The sequence below is a fragment of the Emys orbicularis genome, chromosome 1 (assembly GCF_028017835.1).
Source record: "Emys orbicularis isolate rEmyOrb1 chromosome 1, rEmyOrb1.hap1, whole genome shotgun sequence".
NCBI classification, from domain to species: domain Eukaryota; kingdom Metazoa; phylum Chordata; order Testudines; family Emydidae; genus Emys; species Emys orbicularis.
In genome coordinates, this window is record NC_088683.1 from 138,240,527 (window position 1) to 138,268,245 (window position 27,719).

A 27,719-nucleotide genomic window follows, 5' to 3' on the forward strand; every position below is an offset into this window, starting at 1 on the left:
TGAGGGAAATCAGCTTTGGCGGGTGCGCTGAGGTAAGGAGCACAGCACAGTCTATACAGTGTGGACTAAAGTAGGGTGCACATTGTCCCTGATTATAATATTATAGGAAATGTAAAAGGAGGTCAGTTCTAATTTACATAAGGGAGCATCTTATTTGTGTTAAGTGTCAAACCTTAATACAGAAAGTCACATTTTCTCAGGGGAAAATGACATACCTGTTTGGTGGAGCAGGGGGACAGTGGACAGCTAACCACAGCATTTTTCTTTGATTTCATAAGGCACCAACAGCATTGAGCAAAAGCAGTTACTATATGAATTAGACTTTCAAAACCTCGAATGTAGGTCACAGAAAATGTAGGGCAGCATAAGGCCTTGTTGAATTGTCAGCTCGGTGCTTCCATGATGGGAACACTGATTAATCATATCACGTGGGAGGTTGGTATTCTTGAGAGAGTCTGTAGCACAAACCTCTCAACTATCGCTCAGAGCGGCGTGGAGGCTCACCCAAGACACTGGAGTCATGACAGGGCACTTTAGCTGGGCACTTTGAAAGTATATATTTAGGGCCATACCAAATTCACAGTCCATTTTGGTCAATTTCATGGTCATGGGATTTTAAAAATAATAAATTTCATGATTTCAGGTATTTAAATCTGAAATTTCATGGTGTTGTAATTGTAGGGGGTCTGACCCAAAAAGGAGTTGTATGTGTTTGTGTGTGGGGAGGGACGTCACAAGGTTTTGTAGGGGGGTTACGGTATTGATATCCTTACTTCTGCACTGCTGCTGGCGGTGGCGTTGCCTTCAGAGCTGAGCAGCTAGAGAGCAGTGGCTGCTGGCTGGGAGCCCAGCTCTGAAGGCAGAGCCACCGTCAGCAGCAGCACAGAAGGAAGGATGTCATGGTATGGGATTGCCACCCTTACTTCTGCGCTGCTGCCTGCAGAGCTGGGCCCTTAGCCAGCAGCCACCCAGCTCTGAAGGCAGCAGCGCAGAAGTGAGGGTGGCAATACTGCGACCCCCCTAAAATAACCTTGTGACCCCCCCCCCCCCCGCAACTCCCTTTTGGGTCAGGACTCCCCCAATTTGAGAAACGCTGGTTTCCCTTGTGAAATCTGTATAGTATAGGGTAAAAGCACACAAAAGACCAGATTTCACAGGGGAGACCAGATTTCACAGTCTGTGATGCATTTTTCATGGCCATGAATTTGGTAGGGCCCTAGATATATTAGATGGACAAGTTGCAACATCTGGTAAATCAGCATTACAGTTGGCCCTGGTACCCTGATGGCTTATTCCCACGGTAGCTCAATTACACTGGGAAAGCAAAGGCAGTATTCTGACCATAGCTATGACTGTAGGCAGGGTTTCTGTTTAAAGCTGAATTTTGCATCATTTCTGAAATCCACATACATGGTCAGAACTGGAAGTGGACAGGAAACCGTTTCCTATCCCACAAGCGTTTTTGAGATTTCAACATTTTCTCCCATCCCGATTTAGGATGAAAAGTTGAAATTTTGAAAATTTTCATGAACCAATAATCTGATCTGAAATTTTCCATGGGTCAGTTGAAATGTTCTGTTTTGATTTTGACCTTTTATAGAATTTCACCTTATTTAGTATAAATTAACTATACTTTCAAAATGAAGTCGTTTTGAACCAGAAAAGGAAACTTACTGTTTCAAAAATGTTGAAAAGTGTTGTTTTGACAATTTGAAAACTTTTTTTTCCCAATTGAGATTAATAAAACCAACCCTTTCCTGCAAACAGTTTTGGGTCTATTTGCAATTTGAAAAAAATAACATTTTGTCAGAAAATTCCTGACCATCTCTAGTCAGACTTGGTTGAAAATCGCTGTGCTAGTTCAGGGACAGAATTTGTGGTGCAAATTTGAGCTTATTTGACGAAGTGGTTCTCAAGATATAGCACAGTGGTCACCAACTGGTCAGTCGTGATTGACTGTCGATTCTAGAGGATCTCCCACTCGATTGCAATCTCTGGTGTAATGTGGCTGCAGCTCAGGCAGACTCCCTGCCTCCCCGGTCCCATGCCGCTCCCGGAAGTGGCCAGTGCAGCCCCGTGGCCCTGGGAGGTGGGGGGAGGGTGGCATGGGTCTCCCTCTGTGCATTGCTCCTGCCTGCAAGCACCGCCCCCGCACTTCCCATTGGCTGGGAGAGCTGCGGGGGCAGTGTTTGCAGAGAGGGGCAGCGTGTGGAGCCTCACATGTCCCCCGCCCCTTCCCCAGGGGCTGCAAGGGCACGTTGGCCCCTTCCAGGAGCAGTGTGGGGCCGGGGTAGACTGGGAACCTGCCTTAGCCTTGCTGTGCCTGCCGCCAACCGGGAGCCACCGGAGGTATGTGCTGCCCAGCAGGAGGTCCTGTACCCCCCTGCCCCAGGCTCATCCCAGAGCCCCCTCCCACACTGTGAACTCCTCGGCCCCAGCCCAGAGCCCGGACTCCCTCCTGCCCCAGCCCGGTGAAAGTGAGTGAGGGTGGGGGAGAGCGATCGACGGGGGGGGGGGAGATGGAGTGGGTGGGGCTTTCTGGAAGGGGTAGGGCCTCGGGGAAGGGGCAGGGTAGATCCTGGGTTGTCCTTAGATTCAGAAAGTGATCTTGGGTGTAAAAAGATTGGAGACCACTGATATAGCACATGCACCCTTCCATTTTCTGCCCCAAGTGGCCTATTTTAAGATTTCAAGTCTTCTCACCTTATTTTATGTAGAGATAGGGGAGAGAAGGAAGTGGTGGAGCATCACTGGAATGTCCCCAGTGAGCTCTCCTGTCCACCACAAAGAAAAAGCTCCAAAACTTAATAAAAGGTTATTGGACTTTATTTTTGGTTCTATGGAGTTATGCACCAGACTTCTGTGAACCCTATCTAGATTGCCAGCCCTGTCTGTAGATTTCAAAAACACAGCCAGCTCCCTTCCTCTCTGAACCAAAACACAGGCAGATGAGCAAAGTGTTGTCGGTTTGCCAGAGCACAGTTTGAACCCAGGGACTCCATTTTAACAGCACTGACCTCGACTCCAGGAGCCAAATTAGTAACTCCTTCATCTGGTATCAGTAATAGAAGGGAACACATAACACTTATTGAGCCAGCCACTGGCATTCATTAACCTCCATAAAAATATCTTTTGGCAGAGGGGAAAGCAAATATCATTCATCTCCTTTAACAGATGGAAAAATTGAAGACAACAGAGGTTCTACAAAGCCACCTTTGGTACAGCCAAGGTCTCTCAAATAGCAGGCTCAGCTTATCCACTGAGCCACACTACCTCTCAGAAAAAATGGACCAAACCTTTGTGCTTGGCTAGAGCAGAACCAAACACATGATTTTTGTGGTGGTGGGAGCTGGTGGGGAGATTTGGAAAGGGATCCTGCATGCAACCACAGTGATGATGTCAGATATTTGCATAATAAATGCAATTGCAGTATCATTGAAGAAGATAATTGTGACATTTTAAACTTTTGTAATGCTGCTAAACCCTTGGCGGAATTGAATTTTTCCAAGAGTTTGCATGCTTAGCTGGGGACTGTGCTAGCTAATTCAGAAGGAACTAAAGGGCCAGGTTATGAATGTCCAACAGGGTTTGTCTAGACCAGTAAAAATTGCATCACTAAACAATGCTGGTGCAGCACATCTGTACTAGGGGTGAAATCTTGGCTCCATTGTAGTAAATAACAAAACTCCCAGTTATTCCTTCTTTTGCCTAAAAGTATTCTAGTTGCTGACTTCCCCACTGCAGGTAAGAGTCTTGAAACTATAGACCGCTGAGTGTGCTGACCAATTTGCTTAACTTCTTCCTCGTTTCATTCATCTGTCTGTGTGGTTTATGTCAACAGAATTCTTTTCTTTGTCCCACTAGGTGGCTGGATGAATCTATCATTCAAGAAATCACACCCAAGCTGATTGGGGACTGGCCCAACACGTATACATACACCAAAGCCTTGGCAGAGTACCTGGTCCAGCAAGAGAAAGAGCACTTCAACGTTGCCATCATCAGGCCATCCATCGTGGGAGCCAGCTGGCATGAGCCTTTCCCAGTAAGCCTGATTACCCTCCTTCTTTTAACCATTTCCCACTGAGTGCTCTCCAGATACAGCTGAGGCTCCTGCTCTTCATCCAGCCTTACGTCCGGGGGGCAACCCCTCATTACAAAGATGCCTGCTGATCATCTTAGAAGTGCACTCTGATTCTTCAGGGTCTCCAGGAAGGGCAGTGGGAGATGGAGCAGGCAGTGTCTGGTGCAGAACTGCAAGACTAGCTCAATGTCTCCAGGAAAGATTTACATTTGCAAGTTGGAAATGGCAATTTAAAATAAAAAAACAAATGAATAGGATTTACTGTTGGTGGAAAATGCTGGACTTGCAATACTGGAGACTGAAGTCCTATATCCAGAGAGCTTCTACACACTGCCATGCCAACATACCTCAGCACTGAGCTGGGGGAACACTCCTAGGGCTCATAGGATAGGTCAGGCCCTCCATCCTGATCTTTATGCTAAGGCAGTCTGCTAGGCATGCCAGGTAGGGCCATTTGTGAGGGGTTTTTGGATGAAATAACATGACTTTCAACAACTCACCAAGCTGAGATGCTCCAGATGCACATTTATGGGGAGTGTTGCAAATATTAGGAGTATCACACATGGAATAGAATGCAGCTACATTTATACATTGAAATAAATATTCTAGGCCAAATTTACTACTGGCATTAGCAGGTGCAACATGTGCTAGGCTTGCACCTGGGTCATAAAGGTGACATAGTCACCTTTGCTTCTTCCGTACCTGAGTGGCACCAGGCAAAGCTCAGACATCACCTAGGATCTGAGCCCAAATATCCATCTTGGAAGGACAGAGTGCGGCATAATAGTGCCATTGCAAGTCATTCCAAATATTATTGGTTCTAATTAACATTCCCACAAGATGTGACTTTCCTTACTGCAACAGAGTGCTGTTCAAGAGTCCTGATGTTCTTTACTGTCTTTGAAAACATCAGGAAAAATCAAATAAATTACCTCCAATCTGACCATTACACGGATATGCCACACTGATCATTATAAACCAGGGGTGATTGCATCAACACCAAGATTACATGGCATTTGGAAAGTCAGATCTGGTACACATAGTCAAATTATCACTGTGTGGTGATCTTTAAAACAAAATTTGACTATATTTGACTATATTGTAAACTGCAGACAACACTGGCTGTTTACCATGCATCCTTTATTTAAAATCAATACGCTGTGCTATCTTTGCTCTCTGGCCGTTGTCCAAGCTAAATTGGCATCCTTTTTAACAGTGGTCTGATTAAGTGACTTCATCCATACCACAGCACTGTAACCCTTTTTGAAGCCTGTATGAGCTAAACATTGTTGAAAGAAATAATAAAAAATGCCTTTCCTTTTTTGCAGGGTTGGATTGACAACTTCAATGGAGCAAGTGGAATGATTATTGCGGTATGTATAGTTACTACTTTGAAAAAAATTCCTTTGCTCAAAACTTGTGTGCAGAAAATTCCATAGCATTTTGTAGATTCTAATAGAGACACATACCGTATATCTTTATGGGTATATGCCTACAGCACCTGACAGTGTTGTCTGTTTATACTGCATCCAAAAAAACTACCTTAAAACAACATTAAGGTTGCATAGTCAAGTACTGAAAAGTTAGGAAATAAAAGAGTTAATGTTATCTGTACAAGCTTATTTTGTCCCCCTTCTTATGCATATGCATTATGATACAGTCTTTAATTACATGTTCACATATTAGATTTTCCACAGGATCCTGGCCTCCTACCAGCAGAAGGTGCATTGAGAGCATAGTCTTCATGCTTTCAGTTCTGGTACCTGGCACAACAGTGGCAGCTAATAGGGAGCATGTGCCAAGCTCTGTGGGGATACCTAATGCTCATCCTGGTCAGCATGTAGGATCTGTGTGGGTATGGAGCATGCTCATTGCAGACAGAATCTTGGGAGAATCTAGCTGCCAGCTTGTACCAAAGCTCTACTGAGCATGTGTGAACTGTGATTTTCAGAGGCTTATAAATTGGCCATATTTGGGCACATTTTCATGGGGCTCGCAAAAGGCACATCCCTGATGGTAGGCACAGTTGCCAACTTTCACGTGGTAAATAAGCATCCCAACTTTCACAATAAGCCAAAAATCAAGCTAATCACATTTCAAAACAAGGTCAAAACAAGCCAATCCTTAAGAACCCCAACACTGTGTGACTAGATCCCCCGGCGTGCAGTCTGGGACTGTGGTGCGGCCGCTATGCACCTCTCTCCCCACCTTGCCGCTGTTTCCAGGAGCCGATCAAAAAAAAGAAGCAACAAGCTACAAGCCACAATCCAAAAACTAGCCAACAAGCAATTCACAAGCCAATTAAGCCAAAAACAAGCCCAATTTCTGTGTTTTTTCCCCATGGGTTTGGCATGTCTGCCATCTCCTGCCAAATGTCCAAGTCCTTGCTCCAAAGCATGGGGGCACTAGAGATTCTCAATGAAATAGTGGTTAGAATTTTTTAACATGGGCAAAACAATGTATTTTTCCCTAATCTTGTACTCGGAAATGACCAAATCGTTTCTGCTGAAAGTTTCCAAGAAAATTCAGCCTGAGACAGACACCTGGCTTGGAAAACTTCAGTCTGAACAGTTCAAATCTGGCAAAGTTATAAGCAACTGAAAACAGTGTCATAAAATAGAAACTTTAATTACACATGTCATTTCCAGGAACACCTATATGTGCTTCAGTTGGAAGCACTCAGTTCAAGGCAACAAAGTTGTGGGTTCAAGTCTCACACCAGGACTTAGGTTCATTTATTCCCATGAAACAAGTGCAATGCAGTTCTTATACTATCATTTCTCATTATATGCATTTGTGTCATATATATCATGATAGTGTGTGCTTGACCTACACCGGTGGTGGGCAATCTGCGGCCTGCAGGCTGCACGCAGTCTGTCAGGGTAATCTACTGGCGGGCCGCGAGACTGTTTGTTTACATTTGCACATTTGGAACAAAATCCAGGATAATGGAGAATAAAACCCTAGTATTCCTAAAGAATTGCCTTGAAGAAAGATGCAATAGATAAGTAAATCAGTAATAATAATGCATATGAAAAGCATATCCTTTTCCATGCCATTTCTCATTGGTTTGATTTTTGTTTTAAACCAAAACTACTACTACTACTACTCCCCCTACTCATATGAACGGCCATACTTTGTCAAACTAATGGTCCATCTAGTCCAGTATCCCTGTCTTCTGACAGTGGCCAGTGCCAGATGCGTCAGAGGGAATGAACAGAACAGAACATTTTGAGTGATCCATCCATCCCCTGTCATCCAGTCCCAGCTTCTGGCAGTTGGAGATTTAGGGACCAGAGCATGGGGTTGCATCCCCAACCATCTTGACTAAAAGCCACTGATGGACCTATCCTCCATGAACTTATGTAATTGTTTTTAGCAGTTATACTTTTGGCACTCATAACCTCCTGTGGTTGACTGTGCATTCTGTGAAGTGCTTCCTTTTATTTGTTTTAAATCTGCTGCCTATTAATTTCATTGGGTGACCCCTAGATCTTGTGTTATGTGAAAGAGTAAATAACACTTTCTTATTCACTTTCTCTGTACCATTCATGCTTTTATAGACCTCTATCATAGCCCTCTTAGTCGTATCTTTTCTAAGATGAGCAGTCCTAGTCTTTTTAATCTCTCCACATATAGCAGCCGTTCCATACCCCTAATCATTTTTCTTGCCCTCTTCTGTACCTTTTCCAATTCTAACATACCTTTTTTGAGATGGGGCAACCAGAACTATATACAGCATTCAAGGTGCAGGCCTACCATGAATTTATATAGTGGCATTATGATATTTTCTGATTTATTATCTATCACTTTCCTAATGGTTCCTAGCATTCTTTTAGCTTTTTTGCCTGCCACTGCACCCTGAGCAGATATCTTTAGAGAACTATCCACAATGACTCCAATATCTCTTTCTTGAAAGGTAACAGCTAATTTAGACTCCATCACTTTGTATGTGTAGTTGGAATTTATTTTTCCAGTGTGCATTACTTTGCACTTATCAATATTGAATTTCATCTGCCTTTTTGTTGTCCCGTCACCCAGTTTAGTGAGATCCCTTTGTAACTCTTCTCAGTCAGCTTTGGACTTAACTATCGTGAGTAACTTTTTATCGTCTGCAAATTTTGCCATCTCACTTCTCACCCCCTTTTCCAAGTCATTTATGAATATGCTGTACAGCATAGGTCCCAGTACAGTTCCTTGGAGGACCCGGCTATTTACCTCTCTCCATTGTGAAAACTGGCCATTTATTCCTGACCTTTGTTTCCTATCTTTTAAACAGTTATTGATCCGTGAGAGGCCCTTCCCTCTTGTTCCATGCCTGCTTAGTTTGCTTAAGAGACTTTGGTGAGGGACCTCGTCAAAAGCTTTCTGAAAGTCCAAGTACACTATCTCCACTGGATCCCCCTTGTCCACATTTGTTGTTCCCCTCCTAAAATTCTAATAGATTGTCGAGGGATCATTTCCCTTTACAAAAGCTGGGTTGACTCTTCTCCCACAAACCATGTTCATCTCTGTGTCTGATGATTCTGTAACTTATAGTTTCAGCCAATTTCTCTGGTACTGAAGTTAGGCTTACCCGCCTATAATCGCCTCTGGAGTCTTTTTTAAAAATCAGCATTACATGGGCTACCATCCAGTCATCTGGTACAGAGGCTGACTTCTGTATATTTTGTACCATGGTATTACCATGTCCGGTTGATTATTTTCATTCCACCAAGTTTCCCAGATATAAATATCCTCACTTAATGCCATCCATACTCATCCATACAATGTGCTACCCCAGGGACACATTCTAATGAATGGCAGTATACTGTATATTTTTGTTAATCTATATTTTATCCAGGTTGATTACACTATAAAACTGTGCTATTGTCAGTCTTGTGCAGTGTATAACAGGATTTGTGGTTTGTAATCATAGCAAAGAAGGATTATATTGAAATAGCATCTTAATAAAAACAGCTCATTTATACCTTAGGAAATGAAAGTTGTTATAATTACATGTGGAATACACCTTTCATGCTAGAGCAGGATTAGTAAATAGATATGTTCATGCTAATGCTTTCATCCGAGGCCTTTGTTATTCATTTCAGACCACATCCTCTGTATTCACAAAACTCCACTGGCTCTCCATTAATTTTAAGATCTAATTAAAATAATTGCATTCCAGCTGTGATATATTTGAATGTATCCAGCAGAGTGTTGGATCTGTTTATGCAAATGCACTTATAGTTTAAGCAGTTGCTTATGCTAAGTTTGTTGTTATATAGTGGTACTATGGGTTTTTTTCTCTCTCTCTCTTTGTAATACAGTCTGCCGTCATGGTGGCTCCAACAGTGTGTACGTGCATGTGTTTCTATTCAGGGATTTGTGCTATATCTACCATACAGAACAACTGACTATGACAATTTCAAGAACCTTCCGTGCATCAGAATAGTAAACAATTTACCACACTGCTTGCAGCCCCCAGGGTGGTGGGGGAGGGGGGGAGAGGAGTCTGCCACAACTGTGAGTACCCCAAACTACTAAACTAACAACAGTGAGGTGAAATGGCAGGCTATATTGGAACAATGGAGGACTTTTGACATGAAGGAATGGCCCACATCTACAGAGAGGCTGGAGCAGCATTTTGAAGTAAACAAGATTCCCTCAGAAAACATACCATTACTAAGAGTGCTGGTAGGAAAAACACACAGGGTAGTATGCAGTCTGATCATCCCAGAGAAGCCAGCAAGCAAAGCTTTTAAAGAGAGAATGCAAATTGTTCAAGAGCACTTGGCGCCCAAGCCCCTGATTATGGCTGAAAGGTTTGGGCATGGGCGGTGGGTAGAGGAGGCTGTGCCTCCCCAAACAGCCAGCCGTGGTCCCGCCCATTCTCCGCCCCCCAGGGCCCTGTTTCGGTGGTGCCACTGGGCTCCAGGGGCTGGGGCCATGCCACCCACCTTCCAGGTGCTCCGCGGCTGGGGAGGCTGCAGCGGTGCCGTGCGCTCTCCCTCCCAGTGCTCTGGGGCTGCGGGTGGCTGCACGCACTAGCCAGCCTGGGGTGGGGGCCAGCGGCCATGGGGGGGCCTCTGGGATCTGGGGGTGTGGAAGGGGCGCGGCCGGGCCTTGGGTGTAAGGTGCAGGGCTGCGGACTAGCCTCCCCCAGCCAGCGGTTCACGTGCAGCCCATGGCTTTGGGTTTCATAAGCGGAATCAACCTGAAGGTAAATCTATTTCCTCCTTTGGGACAGAGTTAAAAAAATTATCAAAACACTGTCCTTTTAAGGATGGTCTTAACGAGGCCTTGAGAGACAGATTTGTGTGTGGACTACTTAATGGAAGCATACAAAAAAACAAGAGGGATCCCATGTGAGCTCAGGTTTATGAAGCCACTCTGAAGGGCTGAAAATATGCTAACAGCCCTAATTGGGCATGCTTTTACACATGGAAAGGTGAGCTTACCATACATTAAGGATGTGTCCTGTGGGATTCATGTTGTTATACCTAGTAAACTGTGCACAAGAGTCTTAGAAGAGCTCCTTGTAGGTCACCTAGAGATAGTAAAAATGAAGGCATTTGCCAGAAGTTTCGTATGGTGGCCAGGCATTGAACAACAAATAGAGCAGCTTGCTAAGGAATGTTTGGACTCCCAACAGGTACAACAGATGCCTAAACCAGCATCATTGCCTCTGGGAATGGCCATAAGCTCCCTGGCAATGTCTGCATATTGACTTAGCAGGACCATTTTTGGGAACGATGTATCTAGTAGTGGGGGATGCCCATTCCAAATAGCCAGACGTTTTTTGCATGAAAACTACCCCAGCTGCACAGACAATAGAAAAACTTGGAAGTTTATTTGCAAGAACTGGACTGCCAGAACAAGCTGTGAGTGACAACGGTCCTCAGTGTTGCTCAGAAGATTTTCGGCAGCGCATGAAGAAAAATGGTATTACATATATCACCTTAATACCACACCACCCAGCCACAAAGGGCTTGGTTGAAAGGTTTGTACAGAAGTTTAAGTAAGTCCTACGATCTATGACAGATGAGAAAGGGTCATTACAGCAGAAGCTGGCATGCTTCTTGCTAGCATATAGAAATACGATATATTCCATGACGAACCAAACACCTGAAATGCTGTTTATGGGCAGAAATCTCAGGTCATGTTTGGATTTATTAAAGCCAAATATACTACTACAAGTCAGAATTTGTCCAATAAGTCAAGCTATGGTGAGAAGGAACGGTGCACCTTGTCAGCTACAAGTGGGTCTAATAGCATTGGCGCATGATTATCGAGGAACCAGTACGTGGCTTCCAGCAACTATTATCACATAAACGGGTCCTTTGTCTTATATAGTACAAGGGGAACCCAATATGTTTTAGTTCTGCCACGTTGACCAAGTGTAAGATTTGGGGGTGACCTGTGGCTGAGAAAAGCAGCAGAATTTGGGGAACTGCCAATTGTTCCACCATCAATGCCCCAGCTTGAAGCAGCAACCAAGAAGAAGCTGTGCTGAACAACCAGCATCATGTGAGGGAACATCTGAGTCAGTAATTGCTGCAGACACATCACTTCCTCAGAGAAGTGTTCAAAATGTTGGCAGACACTATCCAGAAAGACAATGCAAGCTACCTTAAAGACTTCACTTGTAACTGGACCTTGGGTTGTTCCTTCACCTTCTGAAGGTTTGTGTCCATTTCATTTTTCAGGGGGAAGGACAGATGTGATATACTTGAATGTATTGAACAGAGTTTTGAATCTGTTTACATGAATTTGCAGTTATAGTTTCTTAAGTAGTTGCTTATGCTGAATCTGTTATGTAGTGGTTACTATGTTTTTCTTCTCTCTCTCTCTTTGCAATACAAGAGTCCGTCTGCCATCCTGGCTCCTGTGTTTCTAATCAGGGATTTGTGCTATATCTGCCATACGTGCAGCCTTTTACACCCCCCCCCCCCCCCATGGACAAGCTCACAAATGTTTCACTTGCTCTCTCTTTCTCTCTCCTCCACACTTACCACCTTGGGTTCACCCAGTACATGTCTTTTCTGTGTTCTTTCACACAGCGTTGCCACTGTTAGCTTGAGAACCTTCTCCTCTGCAACTTATGTCTGGAAACTCCTTGTAAATGTAAATCTCTGTTTCATTAACTCTCTATTGCTTTTCAGCTATCATCTGAAAAGAGATTGTTTGTTTTTCTTCTTTGCCAACATCTCTGAATTTCTCTCTATTTGCTATTATTTTAATTTTATATCTGTATTATTTAACTCTGTGTGTTCTTTGGGATACAATTTGCATGAACGATGTTACACAAAACAAAGTTCTGTTGTTTTGTCCTTTATTTCCCCTGAGATTGTTTTTTGAGTAAGTTGTGCTAGCTACCTGCATACATCAGGCACATTGTGAGGCTGGAGCCCAAAAGCTGAGTGCTTTCAGCCGCCCAAGAAATGCAGCTATCAAGTGTGACTGTGTGACTTGAAATGTTTCACTGCTTTTGTAAAATGTTTTTCTTGCACTTTTTTTGACTATCAACAAGTCAGTCCTGACCTACACGGCAAAGTATTTGGAATCTTCATCCACCAATAATATTTCTTCTTTCATTAAATCATTTGCTGAAGTTGTACAAGGTCCCGTATGTATTTCATGTCATTGTTCCTTGGCTCAGCAACAAAGGGGAAATGGAGGCTTACACCGTCATATAACTGTATCTTTTCCTGAATTCCATCTGTGAAATCCAGGCCTCATTGATGTCAGTGGCAAAACTATCATTGACTTCAAGAGGGCCAGGATTTAAAGCTATGTCTTTAGTGCTGAATGAATTCTAGTGTACAGCTGGGGTTTCTGACACTGCAGGACTATTTTACTAACTCTTCCTAAACTGCAGTTTTCTCTTACAAAAACTGCCCACATTTTGTGACTTGAATATTTTTAAATTGTGAAAGATTTGGGTTTTGTTCAAATGAATCAGGTGCCAAGGTTCTAGGTTCTTATATCTCTGAAATGAAGAGACAGCAGAAAATAATCACGAGGAATGAGCGTACATTTAGGTTACACTGAACACATTAACAATCCCATGCAGGATCTGACAATTTAATTCCATCACACATGAAAGTCAGAGAAGGAGAATCCCACTTCTGCAGTTTCCTTTGACAATATGGGGTTTCTCAAACATGTTGATGACTTTGCCCTGAGAGTCCCAGAGGGGACAGCTCACTTATCTGTCTTTCCTTTCCCAAGAAAAGTGGTTGAAGTATTTACATAGTGATAAAGTTTAGGTTTTCATGTATTGCAAGATCACTGTGGTTTTTTTTAATATCTACACTATATTTTATATCATACACATATATATATATATATATATATATATATATATATATATTACAAAATAACTATTTCCCAGTATCTAGATCAGTAGTTTTCAACCTGTGGTCTACAGACCCCTGGGGTCTGCAGACAGTCTAAGTGGTCTGTGAAAGGTGACTATGAAAATAAAGTTTCAGATCCCAGAAAAGGCATTCTGTTTTTCTGATCAATCAAAAGTATGTGAATACCCACACCTACAGGACAAAACCCAGAAGTGTTGTCATTACTGTCGAAGCCCATAGTTTAGCGTCCTTTCACTGTGTCAAATGCTGTGCTGAGCATGTGTAACATTTATAGTTGAATTCTCTTCAGTCAGTTTTCAGTCTGACTTCTGTCGTAGGGGTCTGTGGACCACAGGTTGAATTTCCAAAGGGGTCCGCACCTCTGTTCACATTTTTTTAGGGATCCCCAAATGAAAAAGGTTGAAAACCATTGCTGTAGATCACTGCCATAACTGAGTGAGTATAGAAAAGTATCATCATTCTTAAAATGTTTCATTTAAGTTAGTACTCATGAAAAAAGCTAGATCATCAGCCCTGGAGCCTGAAGTTTATCCAGGGAACAATAGAAGCACAGGCAGCATCAGTGCAAGTTTCCCCACTCCACCCTGCCAGTGTGCCTGAACACTGACACTGGAGGGATTACCTTTACCTCTGTTGAGACTAAAAAGAGTGTCAGTTTTCATTAGATAGGATAGAGGTGTTTGCATCACAGAATCTCCTAAGAACTGGACTTGGACGGTCATCACATTTCACATGTCCTCTGGTGGGTCTGTCCACCAGCTTGGGGAAAAATAGTCAGAGATGCCCCACTATGTTATTACCTTCTAGACGGGCTCTGTTATTTTTCTGACATAGAAATGCAAAAAATATGGAAAATGTAACAAAAGTGACAGTCCTGACCTGGACTGATACTGCAGGTCCTGTGCCCACCCAGTAGCTCGAGGATCACACAACCCTTCCCTTTGCCTCAGGGGGACCACAGGGCTTACCTGCCCTGTTGGAGCCTACTGTTGCTGCTCAGGGAACTGTTTGTCTCTTCTGCCTGACCCCTTCCCAGTTGCAGAGTTGGGTCTTCACTTTTATATCGTCCAGCTGGGAACCAGAACCACTCTTTAGCTGCTGCTTAGCTGGATCAGTTGGTTTCCAACACCTGCCTGCTGGGCTTCTCCAGAGGCCAGGGCTTACTGCTCCCTGACTCTGCAGGCCCTTAAATGGGCAGACCCCTCTAATACACGACCAAACAGCTTTTGTTTGGTAGCAACTTTCAGTTGTTACTGACCTTTATTGGATTTATACCGATGTTATAGAAAAAGACAACTTTTTCCCTTTGAGCCATCCATTTCATAAAGGGGGGCAAAAGTGTATATGGTTTTAATTGCACTTTTTGCACTAACATCAATGGAAATCAAGGAGCGATAATCCCTGCATGGTGCTTTCAAAACTAACCCCTGAATTGTCTACGTTACATATTAGCTGAACCACATTTGATTAGAGGCAACTCTCTCTGTTTTGAGTATTTTAAAAACATGTATTCATCTGCCAATCACTTTTTTGGCCTTAATTAAGATGGTCAACTGGTTTGATTAAAGTAAAGCCCTTCCACACACATACACGCACGCACAAACCACACCTTGAACCTTCACACACAACCCCATCTGAGAACCAAAACCAGGTTTGGAGCAGTATGGTTATTTTTCTTGTTAGCTCATCTCTGAATTTCCAAGTTATGGCTGGGAATGGAAGTGGAATGGCTGAAATATTGTAAAAAGGGCTGTTCTCAAACTCTGTCTGGACCAACCACAAACTAGAAGTACAAAAATCTTGTGATAAAGCCTATTTTCATAATATTTCAACCCAGGGAAGACAGAAGATTTGCTGGTAGGGAGAGCAAAACACTTCAAGAATGCTAGCTAGCATCCTGCCAGGCCCTCCATAAAAAGTATCCATCTGTTCTTCAAGGATTTGTTCCTGCACCATTGAAATTTTCCCTCTGACTTCATTGAGTGCAGAACCAGGCAGTAAGTGGGGTGGGGGGAATGCATGCTCTTAGCTTAATACTAGTTTGAATCTCTGTTTCATGATAACCAGTGAATGAAATTCATCAGGAACACATTTTTTCATTTCTGATTGGCAGGAGGCTGTGCCTAGCCATTGCAGATGACAAACTAGCAACTGTGATCCACCTGTTTATCTTCTCAGGGCTGGACTGCCTCTAAGTAGGTCTGTTGGTCAAGGTCAATCAAAAACTCCACCTTGTCCAACATATACACTTTGAACAGGACAAGCTGCTGAGAGCATATCACACATGTGCCCTCTCCGGTTAAGATTCCTTCTCTGCCTAATTCAAAGTTCTGGTCCTTATCTTGAAATCCCTTAGCAGTCTTGAGCAGGGCCGGCTCTAGGTTTTTTGCTGCCCCAAGCAAAAAAAATTTTGGCTGCCCCCCACCCCAGCCCTGGGCTCTCCCCCTCCCCCCCAACTGCACCCTCCTTCCGCCGCAGCCCTGGTTCACTGACCCGCCCTGGGAGCGAGTTACCATTCAGCAGGAATTTTGGATGTGCACAGAACACAGACAGGATTGGTTCCCATATGGTTACAGAACTGCAGTGAAGTGGAACAATTTTCAGCTTGTGTGATTGGAGGATATCTGGATGCATATTATAAGACTGTCCTACATAAATGAGGAAAAGTTGAGGTGCCTTTATTATTCTTTTGTTCCATTCTTTGTTTCTATGGGGAATTTGCCAATGCAATATCACTGTCTTCCTTTTAAACAAATAAAACTAAAACTAAAGCTTAAAAAAAAAAAACAATGGCTGTTGAAAATAGCAATTCCAGTCCTAATAACCACTGGGAAGCATTTCTTACTCAATTTATTCTACTTTTTCTACAGCAAGTTACAGTGGATCAGTATATTTGATTTGGGAGAAATGAAGTAACAGCTGCCCAAATTGAGCTTGAGCACTCCTGAATTTTGAGGGTGTTCAAATCTGGAAAAGAAAAGTCAATTTCTGCTTCCATGGCTCAGAAATGGAAATCCTCCTATGTGCCTGGTACCGTATCTAAAGCTGCCCAGGTTCTCTAGTAGAGCCTCCCCACCCTTACTTTTCATTTTAAATAATAGTGGGATCCACATACCTCCCTTGCTAGGCTTCAGATAGAGAGGGGCACTGTCCATTTAGTCCACCCAATTCTTTCTTTGGGGGAGAGCCCAGGGCTGGGGCGGCAGGAGGTGTGGGTGGGGCCCAGAGCTGGGGCAGCAGAGGGTGCGGGTGCCGGGGGGGAAGAGCCCAGGGCTGGGGCAGCAGGAGGTGCAGGTGCATGGGGGGGGGGAGAAGAGCCTATAGCTGGGGCGGCAGGGGGTGCGGGTGGGGGTCAGAGCTGGGGCGGCAGGAGGTGCGGGGGGGGGAGAGCCCAGGGCTGGGGCGGCAGGGGGTGCAGGTGGGGGCCAGAGCTGGGGCAGCAGAGGGTGCGGGTGCCGGGGGGGAAGAGCCCAGGGCTGGGGCAGCAGGAGGTGCAGGTGCGGGGGGGGGGGAGAAGAGCCTATAGCTGGGGCGGCAGGGGGTGCGGGTGGGGGCCAGAGCTGGGGTGGCAGGAGGTGTGGGGGGGGGGGAGAGGCCAGGGCTGGGGCGGCAGGAGGTGCGGGGGGGGGGGAGAGCCCAGGCCTGGGGCAGCAGGGGGGTGCAGGTGGGGGCCAGCGCTGGGGCGGCAGGGGGTGTGAGTGGAGGAGAGTCCAGGGCTGGGGCAACACAGGGGTGAGGGGGGAGCCCAGGGTTGGGGTGGGGGGTGGCAAAAAACCTAGAGCTGGCTCTGTCCTTACCATTCACAGCAAGCTGCAGGTTTCAGTTCCATACTCCTTCCCCCTCCCTTTCCTGTTACTAACGGCCGAGGGAATGCTGGGAAATGTAGTTCTTTCCCTGCTCCAGGGCTGGCTCTATAGGCAGGGAGCTAACCAAGGAACTACAGCTCCCAGGGCTCCCTGTTGGTTCTCAGCTCCCAGGCTGGATTCTTGCACCCCTGCAAATATGCCACCCCAAGCAACTGCTTGCTTTGCTGGTGCCTAGAGCCGGCCCTGGTCTTGAGACAGGCTATATCAGAGACTGAATCTCTATCAGTGATCACTCAAGACAACTGAATTAATCTGGGACATGGAAATTAGAAGTGCTTAGGGTGAAGCTTTCAGAAGCTGAAAGCAGGATGTTTTCAATGTTGGGTGCTGGACTGCCCTAGCAGAGGAGATCTCAATGGATCCCAGTCTATCCGTTTTCAGAGCCCATTCTTTTGATCCTAGTTGCAATGATGAGGGAAGATGGAATAATTGAAGTTTAGTGGGTGAAACCTATGATGGCAAAAGCAAAATTCCATGTGGGTAATTTTCTGTGCTCAACAAGCAAAGTGAATTTTGTTCCTAGATCTTGCAGTTATTGGCATCCTATAAATATAAGAGATTAGACTGTTTTTCCAGACCAATTTTGCAGATATACAGATAGTTCAGATAAGCATCTTTTGGCTGCTTTATCCAAATTGAACCTGAACTCCAAACCTTTTAAACTTTTCCCCCTCATTAGATTTATATAGAGATATGAGTCTAATAATTTGTCTGCACAAATACATATGTTTCTGTTAAATACACAGTGTGAGGGGGCAGAGCTCTGCTTTATTGCATAGAGTGATTTATTTTCCTTTGCTTCGAATTGATTCTGTTGCTGGGAAGAGAAGCTTTGGTTTATCTGTGGATTTCAGAGGTTGTGTGAAGTGAATCACATTTCTGCTAGCCTATAACTGAAGAATTATGTCTTAGTGTAGCACAGCCTTCCTTCCTCCTACAAAGCTAATTAGCTGCTATGGGGAATAACTCTGCTTTTGGTATGTGTCCTGAATTGTGATTGGCCCCCGAGCTCTTCAGCTGGGATACTGCCTAAAAATGTCAAACTCAAACAGGCAAGTGATCTCAGAGACCTCAGTTGAAGTAGTTTTTATTATACCAAAGAGAAAATGTCAACAATCTGATACAAAAATTAGGACATGCCTTATATAGAAATAGTGTACTATATATGTAATGAATCAAATAATGTGCAGCATTCAATTTGCTTGATTTATATATTAATATTTATTTGTATATCGAAGATCTACTTCAAATACATATGACCATCCATATGAATAGAGTGTATGTTTATAACATGTCATAACTACTACAATAGGTAAATAAGCATGCATCAGCCTCTCTCTTCTAGTGGGTTCAAGTAGCAATTTGGGGCACAATTGAACGTGAGTTTGTCCACCTGTATGTGGTCACCATTTGTTCACATCACAAAATTCAGAATTCAACATGATTGGCTGTTTCTTCTGAAGAGAGCACTAAGGTTGCATCTACACAGCACGCTTGTTTGGGTGGCATGCAGTGTACATACTGCATAGCTCCCCAGCCCGGGTATCAGTAACAGTGTAGCTGGTGAGGCAGGGCTTAGGTGAGTAAAGTGGAGGCATGGCTGACAGCTGTGGGTAAGTACTTGAGTACACACCCTACACAGCTCTCTACTCGCCCAAGTAGTGCCTCCCTGTCTACACTGCTATTTTTACCAGTGTAGTGTCCCGCTGCCTCCCCATTGCTGGAGCCTTTCCCTGCTGTAGTGAAAGACTCCAGCAACGGGAAGGGGGGTGGTTCTGGCAGGTGTGGGGAGGCAATGGAGAAAGGCTGAGGCTTTCCTTGCTGCAGTGAAAGGCTCTGGCAGCAGGGAGCAGCTGAAGCCTTTCCCCCTGCCTTCCCTCAGCCAGAACCTTTCACTGACACGTGTAACTACACACCGGAGTGTGGACCCAGCTCTACATGCTGCTGCCAGTAGTGTGTAGCTTAGGAATGGGCTAGCAGAAGGTGATGTTGTAAGTTAGAACTGAAGTGTTTTGGCCGAATTGTTTTGTGGCCCAAGACTAGAACAACAGAAGGTTACTGCAGGATATGGTTGAGGTAAATTGTCAGAGCTGGGTGGGGAAGCTTACATGATTATACCTTATCTGCAACTTTTTTGTGACTCTAATATCTTTAATAAGCATCAGAATGACATAAAACATGTGCATTGTTTATGGGCTAAGAACAAACTTTAAAAACAATCATTCTAGCAAGGCTTTTCAGCCCAGATTTCAGACAAGTGGTTATGCAGGGCTGGATATGCTCTGTTTGTTTGTAGCAGTGGTCCTCAACCTTTCACAGCTAGCGAGGTACTTCATTATCTGAGGGAGGTACAGACTGACAAAAAAGAATTGTATCACAGTAGTTTGATGTGACGACCACATTGGAACATTGCTTATAAATAGGTGATGTTGCAAAATCCTCTTCCCCCTTCTCCCCACTTTGTGGCTGCTGAGTATCTCTGGCTCTCCCCCACTTCCTGTGCAAGCTCCACTCCTGCCTTAGAGGGAAGGAAAGGTTGGGGAAAGGATTTTGGCAGCTTCCACCAAGGCTTGTCCTTTTGCTCATCGCTCCCTTTCCCCCCGCAGCTCACCGTTAACCAGCACTCTGCTCTCCCCTTTGGATCATGGCAGTGTGTGCCATTCACCACACACGGACACTACAACAGCCACACAAAGACCCTGATAGGCAGGGCAGTTCAGGAGCGGCAGGGAAAGATAAGAACAGTCATACTGGGTCCATCTATCCTAGTATCCAGTATGTGAAAGTGGCCAGTACCAGCGCTTCTGGGGGAATATACGAAACAGGGCAGTTGGAATGATCCAGCCCTGTCTTCCCCTCCTGGCTTCTGGCAGTCAAAGGTTTAGGGTGGCCCTGAGCATGGAGTTGCATGCCTGACCATCTTGGCTAATAGCCATTGATGGACCTATCCTCCATGAACGTACCTACTTCTTTTTTGAACTCAGTTATACTTTTGGCCCTCACAACATCCCATGGCAATGAATTCCACAGGTTAGCTAAATTATGTGAAACAGTACTTCCTCTTGTTTGTATTAAACCTTCTGCCTATTAATTTCATGGAGTGTCCCCTGGTTTCTGTATTGTGGGAAAGGGTAAATAACACATCTCTATTCACTTTTCCCACATCATTCATGATTTTAAAGACTTCTATCATATCCCATCAGGGTATGTCTACACTACGAAATTAGGTCGAATTAATAGAAGCCGGTTTTATAGAAATCGGTTGTATACAGCCGATTGTGTGTCCCCCCACATAAAATGCTCTAAGTGCTCTAGTCGGCGGACCGCGTCCACAGTACCGAGGCTAGCGTCGACTTCCGGAGCATTGCACTATGGGTAGCTATCCCACAGTTCCCGCAGTCTCCGCCGCCCATTGGAATTCTGGGTTGAGATCCCAATGCCCGAATGATGCAAAACAGTGTCGCGGGGGGTTCTGGGTACATGTCGTCAGGCCCCTCCCCCTCCGTCAGAGCAACGGCAGACAATAGATTCGCGCCTTTTTACCTGGGTTACCTGTGCAGACAACATACCATGGCAAGCATGGAGCCCGCTCAGCTCAGCTCACCGTCACCATATATCATCTGGGTGCCGGCAGACGTGGGACTGCATTGCTACACAGCAGCAGCAGCTAACTGCCTTTTGGCGGTAGACGGTGCAGCATGACTGGTAGCCTTCATCGGCGATCTGGGTGCTGGCAGCTGTGGGGCTGGCAGCCGTAGGGCTGCATTGCACCAGCCCTTGCCTTTTGCCTTTTGGCAGTAGATGGTTTATTACGACTGGTAACCGTCCTCGTCGTACAGCAGTGGCTGGAACTCCGTATGTCCCCCAGTCCCCCATCCCCCCAGTCATATTCTGCTGCCTTCACAATGACGATGATGGCTATCAGTCGTAGTATGCCATTTTCTGCCAAGCGCCCTGTTGGATCATTGCACATTAGCAGAGTCTTCCCTGAGCAGCAGATCGTGCAATAGGCCTGAAGGCCATCGTCATCATAACTGCCAAGCGCCCAGTATTTGCTGCCAAGCACCCAGTAGATGCCGAGGGCTATCAGTCATGCTGCACCGTCGTCTTAAGATGTAAAAAATAGATTTGTTCTGTATTCATTTGCTTCCCCCCTCCCTCCGTGAAATCAACGGCCTGCTAAACCCAGGCTTTTGAGTTCAATCTTTGGGGGGGGCCATTCTGTGTGACAGTTGTTTGTGTTTCTCCCTGATGCACAGCCACCTTTGTTGATTTTAATTCCCTGTACCTGTACGCCATGTCGTCACTCGCCCCTCCCTCCTTCCCTGGTCCGTCAGATACTAGTTTCGCGCCTTTTTTCAGACCAGATGCCATAGCTAGCACTGGGATAATGGAGCCCGCTCAGATCACCGCGGCAATTATGAGCACTATGAACACCACGCGCATTGTCCTGGAGTATATGCAGAGCCAGGACATGCCAAAGCAAAACCAGGACCAGCCGAGGAGGCGATTGCAGCGCGGCCACGAGAGTGATGAGGAAATGGACATGGACATAGACCTCTCACAAGGCACAGGCCCCAGCAATTTGGAAATCATGGTGTTCCTGGGGCAGGTTGATGCCGTGGAACGCCGATTCTGGGCCTGGGAAACAAGCACAGACTGGTGGGACCGCATCGTGCTGCAGGTGTGGGACGATTCCCAGTGGCTGTGAAACTTTCGCATGCGTAAGGGCACTTTCATGGAACTTTGTGACTTGCTTTCCCCTGCCCTGAAGCGCCAGAATACCAGGATGAGAGCAGCCCTCACAGTTGAGAAGCGAGTGGCGATAGCCCTGTGGAAGCTTGCAATGCCAGACAGCTACCGGTCAGTCGGGAATCAATTTGGAGTGGGCAAATCTACTGTGGGGGCTGCTGTGATCCAAGTTGCCAGGGCAATGAGAGACCTGGTGATATCAAGGGTAGTGACTCTGGGAAACGTGCAGGCCATAGTGGATGGCTTTGCTGCAATGGGATTCCCAAACTGTGGTGGGGCCATAGATGGAACCCATATCCCTATCTTGGCACCGGAGCACCAAGCCACCGAGTACATAAACCGCAAGGGGTACTTTTCAATGCTGCTGCAAGCCCTGGTGGATCACAAGGGACGTTTCACCAACATCAACGTGGGCTGGCCGGGAAGGGTACATGATGCTCGCGTCTTCAGGCACTCTGCTCTGTTTCGAAAGCTGGAGGAAGGGACTTTCTTCCCGGACCAGAAAATAACCATTGGGGATGTTGAAATGCCTATCGTGATCCTTGGGGACCCAGCCTACCCCTTAATGCCATGGCTCATGAAGCCGTACACAGGCAGCCTGGACAGTAGTCAGGACCTGTTCAACTACAGGCTGAGCAAGTGCCGAATGGTGGTGGAATGTGCATTTGGGCGTTTAAAAGTGCGCTGGCGCAGCTTACTGACTCGCTCAGACCTTAGCGAAAAGAATATCCCCATTGTTATTGCTGCTTGCTGTGCGCTCCACAATATCTGTGAGAGTAAGGGGGAGACATTTATGGCGGGGTGGGAGGTTGAGGCAAATCGCCTGGCCGCTGATTACACGCAGCCAGACACCAGGGCGGTTAGAGGAGCACAGCATGGCGCGGTGCGCATCAGAGAAGCTTTAAAAATGAGTTTTGTGACTGGCCAGGCTACGGTGTGAAACTTCTGTTTGTTTCTCCTTGAAGAACCCTCCGCCCCTCCCCCCCCACCTGGTTAACTCTACTTCCCTGTAAACCAACCACCCCACCCTCCCCTACCCTCCCCCCTTCGAGCACCACTTGCAGAGGCAATAAAGTCATTGTTACTTCACATTCATGCATTCTTTATTAATTCATCACACAACTAGGGGGATAATTGCAAAGGTAGCCCGGGATGGGTGGGGGAGGAGGGAAGGAAAAGGACACACTGCAGTTTAAAACTTTAACTCTTATTGAAGGCAAGCCTTCTGATGCTAGGGCAATCATCTGGGGTGGAGTGACTGGGTGGCCGGAGGCCCCCCCACCGTGTTCTTGGGCGTCTGGGTGAGGAGGCTATGGAACTTGGGGAGGAGGGCTGTTGGTTACACAGGGGCTGTAGCGGCGGTCTCTGCTCCTGCTGCCTTTCCTGCAGCTCAACCATACGCTGGAGCATATCAGTTTGATGCTCCAGCAGCCGGAGCATCGACTCTTGCCTTCTGTCTGCAAGCTGACGCCACCTATCATCTTCAGCCCGCAACTTGCTCTGTTCATCCCGCGATTCAGCACGCCACCTCTCCTCTCGTTCATATTGGGCTTTTCTATAATCAGTCATTGACTGCCTCCACGCATTCTGCTGTGCTCTGTCAGCGTGGGAGGACATCTGTAGTTCTGTAAACATGTCATCACGTGTCCTTCGCTTTCTCCTTCTAATCTTCACTAGCCTCTGTGAAGGAGAAACATTTGCAGCTGGTGGAGGAGAAGGGAGAGGTGGTTAAAAAAGACACATTTTAGAGAACAATAGGTACACTCTTTCACATTAAATTTTGCTGTTCACATTACACAGCACATGTGCTTTCGTTACAAGGTCACATTTTTCCTCTTATATTGAGGGCCTGCCGGTTTGGTATGAGAGATCACTCACGCAGTGCCAGGCCACAGATTTCAGCTTGCAGGCAGCCATGGTAAGACACAGTCTTTTGGCTTTTTTAACCTTCTTAACATGTGGGAATGGTTTCAAACAGTAGTGCTCTCATTTCCCATACCAAGCACCGTTGGGTTGGCCATTTAAAATGGGTTTGCAATGTAAAAGGAGGGGCTGCGGTTTCAGGGTTAACATGCAGCACAAACCCAACTAATTCCCCTCCCCCACACCCAATTCTCTGGGATGATCACTTCACCCCTCCCCCCACCGCGTGGCTAACAGCGGGGAATATTTCTGTTCAGCAGAGCAGGAACGGGCACCTCTGAATGTCCCCTTAATAAAATTGCCCCATTTCAACCAGGTGAACGTGAATGATATCACTCTCCTGAGGATAACAAAGAGCGATCAGGAATGGATGTTGTCTGCATGCCAGCAAACACCGGGACCATACGCTGCCATGCTTTGTTATGCAATGATTCCAGACTACGTGCTACTGGCCTGGCGTGGTAAAGTGTCCTACCATGGCGGACGGGATAAGGCAGCCCTCCCCAGAAACCTTTTGCAAAGGCTTTGGGAGTACATGAAGGAGAGCTTTCTGGAGATGTCCCTGGAGGATTTCCGCTCCATCCCCATACACATTAACAGACTTTTCCAGTAGCTGTACTGGCCGCGATTGCCAGGGCAAATTAATCATTAATCATTAAACACGCTTGCTTTTAAACCATGTGTAATATTTACAAAGGTACACTCACCAGAGGTCCCCTGTGTGCCCTCAGGGTCTTCGGTGAGTTCGGGGGTTACTGGTTCCAGGTCCAGGGTGACAAACATATCCTGGCTGTTGGGGAAACAGGTTTCTCCGCTTCCTTGCGGCTGTGAGCTATCTCCTCCATCCTCCTCTTCCGAACCCTCTTCCCTGTGTGTTTCTCCAGTGAGGGAGTCATAGCACACGGTTGGGGTAGTGGTGGCTGCACCCCCTAGAATGGCATGCAGCTCCGCGTAGAAGCGGCATGTTTGCGGCTCAGCCCCGGACCTTCCGTTTGCTTCTCTGGATTTGTGGTAGGCTTGCCTTAGCTCCTTAATTTTCACGCGGCACTGCTGTGCGTCCCTGTTATGGCCTCTTTCCTTCATGGCCTTGGAGACCTTTTCTAATATTTTGCCATTTCGTTTACTGCTTCGGAGTTCGGCCAGCACTGATTCATCTCCCCATATGGCGAGCAGATCCCGTACCTCCCGTTCTGTCCATGCTGGAGCTCTTTTGCGATCCTGGGACTCCATCACGGTTACCTGTGCTGATGAGCTCTGCGTGGTCACCTGTGCTCTCCACGCTGAGCAAACAGGAAATGAAATTCAAACGTTCGCGGGGCTTTTCCTGTCTACCTGGCCAGTGCATTTGAGTTGAGAGTGCTGTCCAGAGCGGTCACAATGAAGCACTGTGGGATAGCTCCCGGAGGCCAATAACATCGAATTCCGTCCACACTACCCCAATTCCGACCCCCTAAGGCCGATTTTATCGCTAATCCCCTCGTCGGAGGTGGAGTACAGAAACCGGTTTAAAGGGCCCTTTAAGTCGAAAGAAAGGGCTTCGTCGTGTGAACGTGTCCAGGCTTAATTCGATTTAACGCGGCTAAAGTCGACCTAAACTCGTAGTGTAGACCAGGCCTGAGTCTTTTTTTCTAAGCTGAACAACCCTAATATTTTTAGTCTCTGCTCGTACACAAGCCATTCCATACCCTTGGTCATCTTTGTTGTCCTTCTCTGAACCTGTTCCAGTTTCACCATATTCTTTTTGAGATGGGGTGACCAGAACTGGACACAGTATTCAAGATGTGGATGCACCTTGGATTTATATACTGCATTATGATATTTTCTATCTTACTTTCTATCCCTTTCCTAGTATTCTGTTAGCCTTTTTGACCACTGCTGCACATTAAGCTAAATTTTTCAGGTGATTCCAAGATCTTTCTTGAGCTGTTAATTTAAAATCCATCATTATGTATGTGTAGTTGGGATTATTTTTTCCAGTGTGAATTACTTTGCACTTATCAGTGTTGAATTTCATCTGCCACTTTGTGTCCCAGTCACCCCGCTTTTGTGAGATCCCTCACTAACTCTTTGCAGTTAGCTTTGGCATTTGGACATAACTATTTTGAATGATCTCTCTTCAAACTGTCTTGAAGATCACTGATTACATTGGCTCCAAATCTTCTCTCGTAACACCGATCTCCTCCTCCCTAGTCTCTTACAACTGCCCAAAATGTGGGTGCAGAAACACTTTCTTTCCTGCTGATGTTACTGCCTCCTTTGCTCTCCAGATTCCTTCACTGATTTTTCTGTTGCCTTCTACATCAAATTCAGATCCCTTGTCCTTGTAGTCCAGGCATTACCCTGTTTAGCTCCTGCTTTTCTCTCTTTTTCCTCATAATTTTTCACTCAACTGTTTGCACTTAGGCCTCATGACCAACACACTCCCTCAGTTTCCTTCCCCCACTTTCACCTCCATGTCTCGTGCCCCTTCTCTGAAACACCCTGGCTGATCCAGTCTGCTCTGCTGCTACTCTTGTTCCTTCAAGTCCCTCTTTAAAAGACTTCTTCCATGAAGCCTCCAAACCCTAATCTCCCTTGCACAGAAACATCATCACAAACACTCAGTTAAAAACAAATCATTATGGAACCCCCGAGAAGTGCATTACCAACTACATCAAACCCAGAGGAAGCTCTGACTTCCTCCTCCCTTCTTCACAGCATTTGTAATTGGCCCTCAACAAAGTTACATCTTAACTTAGAGTGTGTCTAGACCGTAATCACAGGGTGTGACTGCACCTTGAGTAGACACACTAGAGCTAGCTTTAATCTAGCTAGCTCAGGTTCCAGAACAGTGATGCCACAGCAGTGCGACCTTCAGTGCAGGCTGTACAAAGCCACCTAGAACCCTGGGTAGCCAGTGCTGAAGCTCACACTGCTGTGCTTTCACTGTTTCAGGACCCAAGCTAGTCAGATTAAACACGTATGTAACCTTGAGCTGCATTACACTCCGTTGTTGCAGTGTAGACATACCCTATAACTGTAAGCCCTCAGGGAAAGGACCATGTCTTGTTTAAGTACCACGCACGCTGATGGTACTTTAGGAACAAATCATAACATGGAAGGTAAACTTCAGAATGGATGTATAGCTAAATCCAAAAGATCAGGGTAAGATTTTCAAAAGCGCTTAAGTGACTTAAGAGCCATTTCTAAAGTGCTTATTGACTTTTAAGAGACATAGGCTCCTAAATGCCTATGTGACTTTTGAGAATGGAAGTTAGGTGCCGAAGTCATTTGAGCACGTTCAAAAATGTTAGGCTCCCAAGTGCCTAAGTGTAAGTCTCACTGAAAATCAATAGGATTTAAGCTCCCATGTGATTTTTGAAAATGGAATTTAGGTTCCTAAATCATTTAGGTGCTTTTGAAAATTTTACCACAAAACATAAAAATGTCTGTCTTGCTGGATGTCCTTTTATCATCATGAGTTAAACAAGGCCACTGCCTTTTTATACACTTCTACTGACATTTGCTCATCACATTTCCAACTTCCTCTGACAACACTAAACAGTTTGATCCACACGAGAATATAAAGCGCTAACCATCAGAGGAGTTTCTAACCATCAGAGGAGTGAAGTTCTGGAACAGCCTTCCAAGGGGAGCTGTGGGGGCAAAAGACATATCTGGCTTCAAGATTAAGCTTGATAAGTTTATGGAGGGAATGGTATGTTGGGATAGCCTAATTTTGGCTATTAATTGATC

The 27,719-nt window shown here is 45.7% G+C and overlaps 1 protein-coding gene across 1 annotated transcript in view; it reads left to right on the forward strand.

Annotated features, from left to right (window-relative positions):
- FAR2 (fatty acyl-CoA reductase 2) overlaps positions 1 to 27,719 on the forward strand; it is a 141,384-nt gene that overhangs the window by 69,806 nt on the left and 43,859 nt on the right. The window contains exons 4-5 of the mRNA XM_065423603.1: positions 3,865 to 4,042; positions 5,410 to 5,454. Of these exons, the coding sequence (XP_065279675.1) occupies positions 3,865 to 4,042; positions 5,410 to 5,454 (223 nt within the window). The remainder of the gene's footprint in view (positions 1 to 3,864; positions 4,043 to 5,409; positions 5,455 to 27,719) is intronic.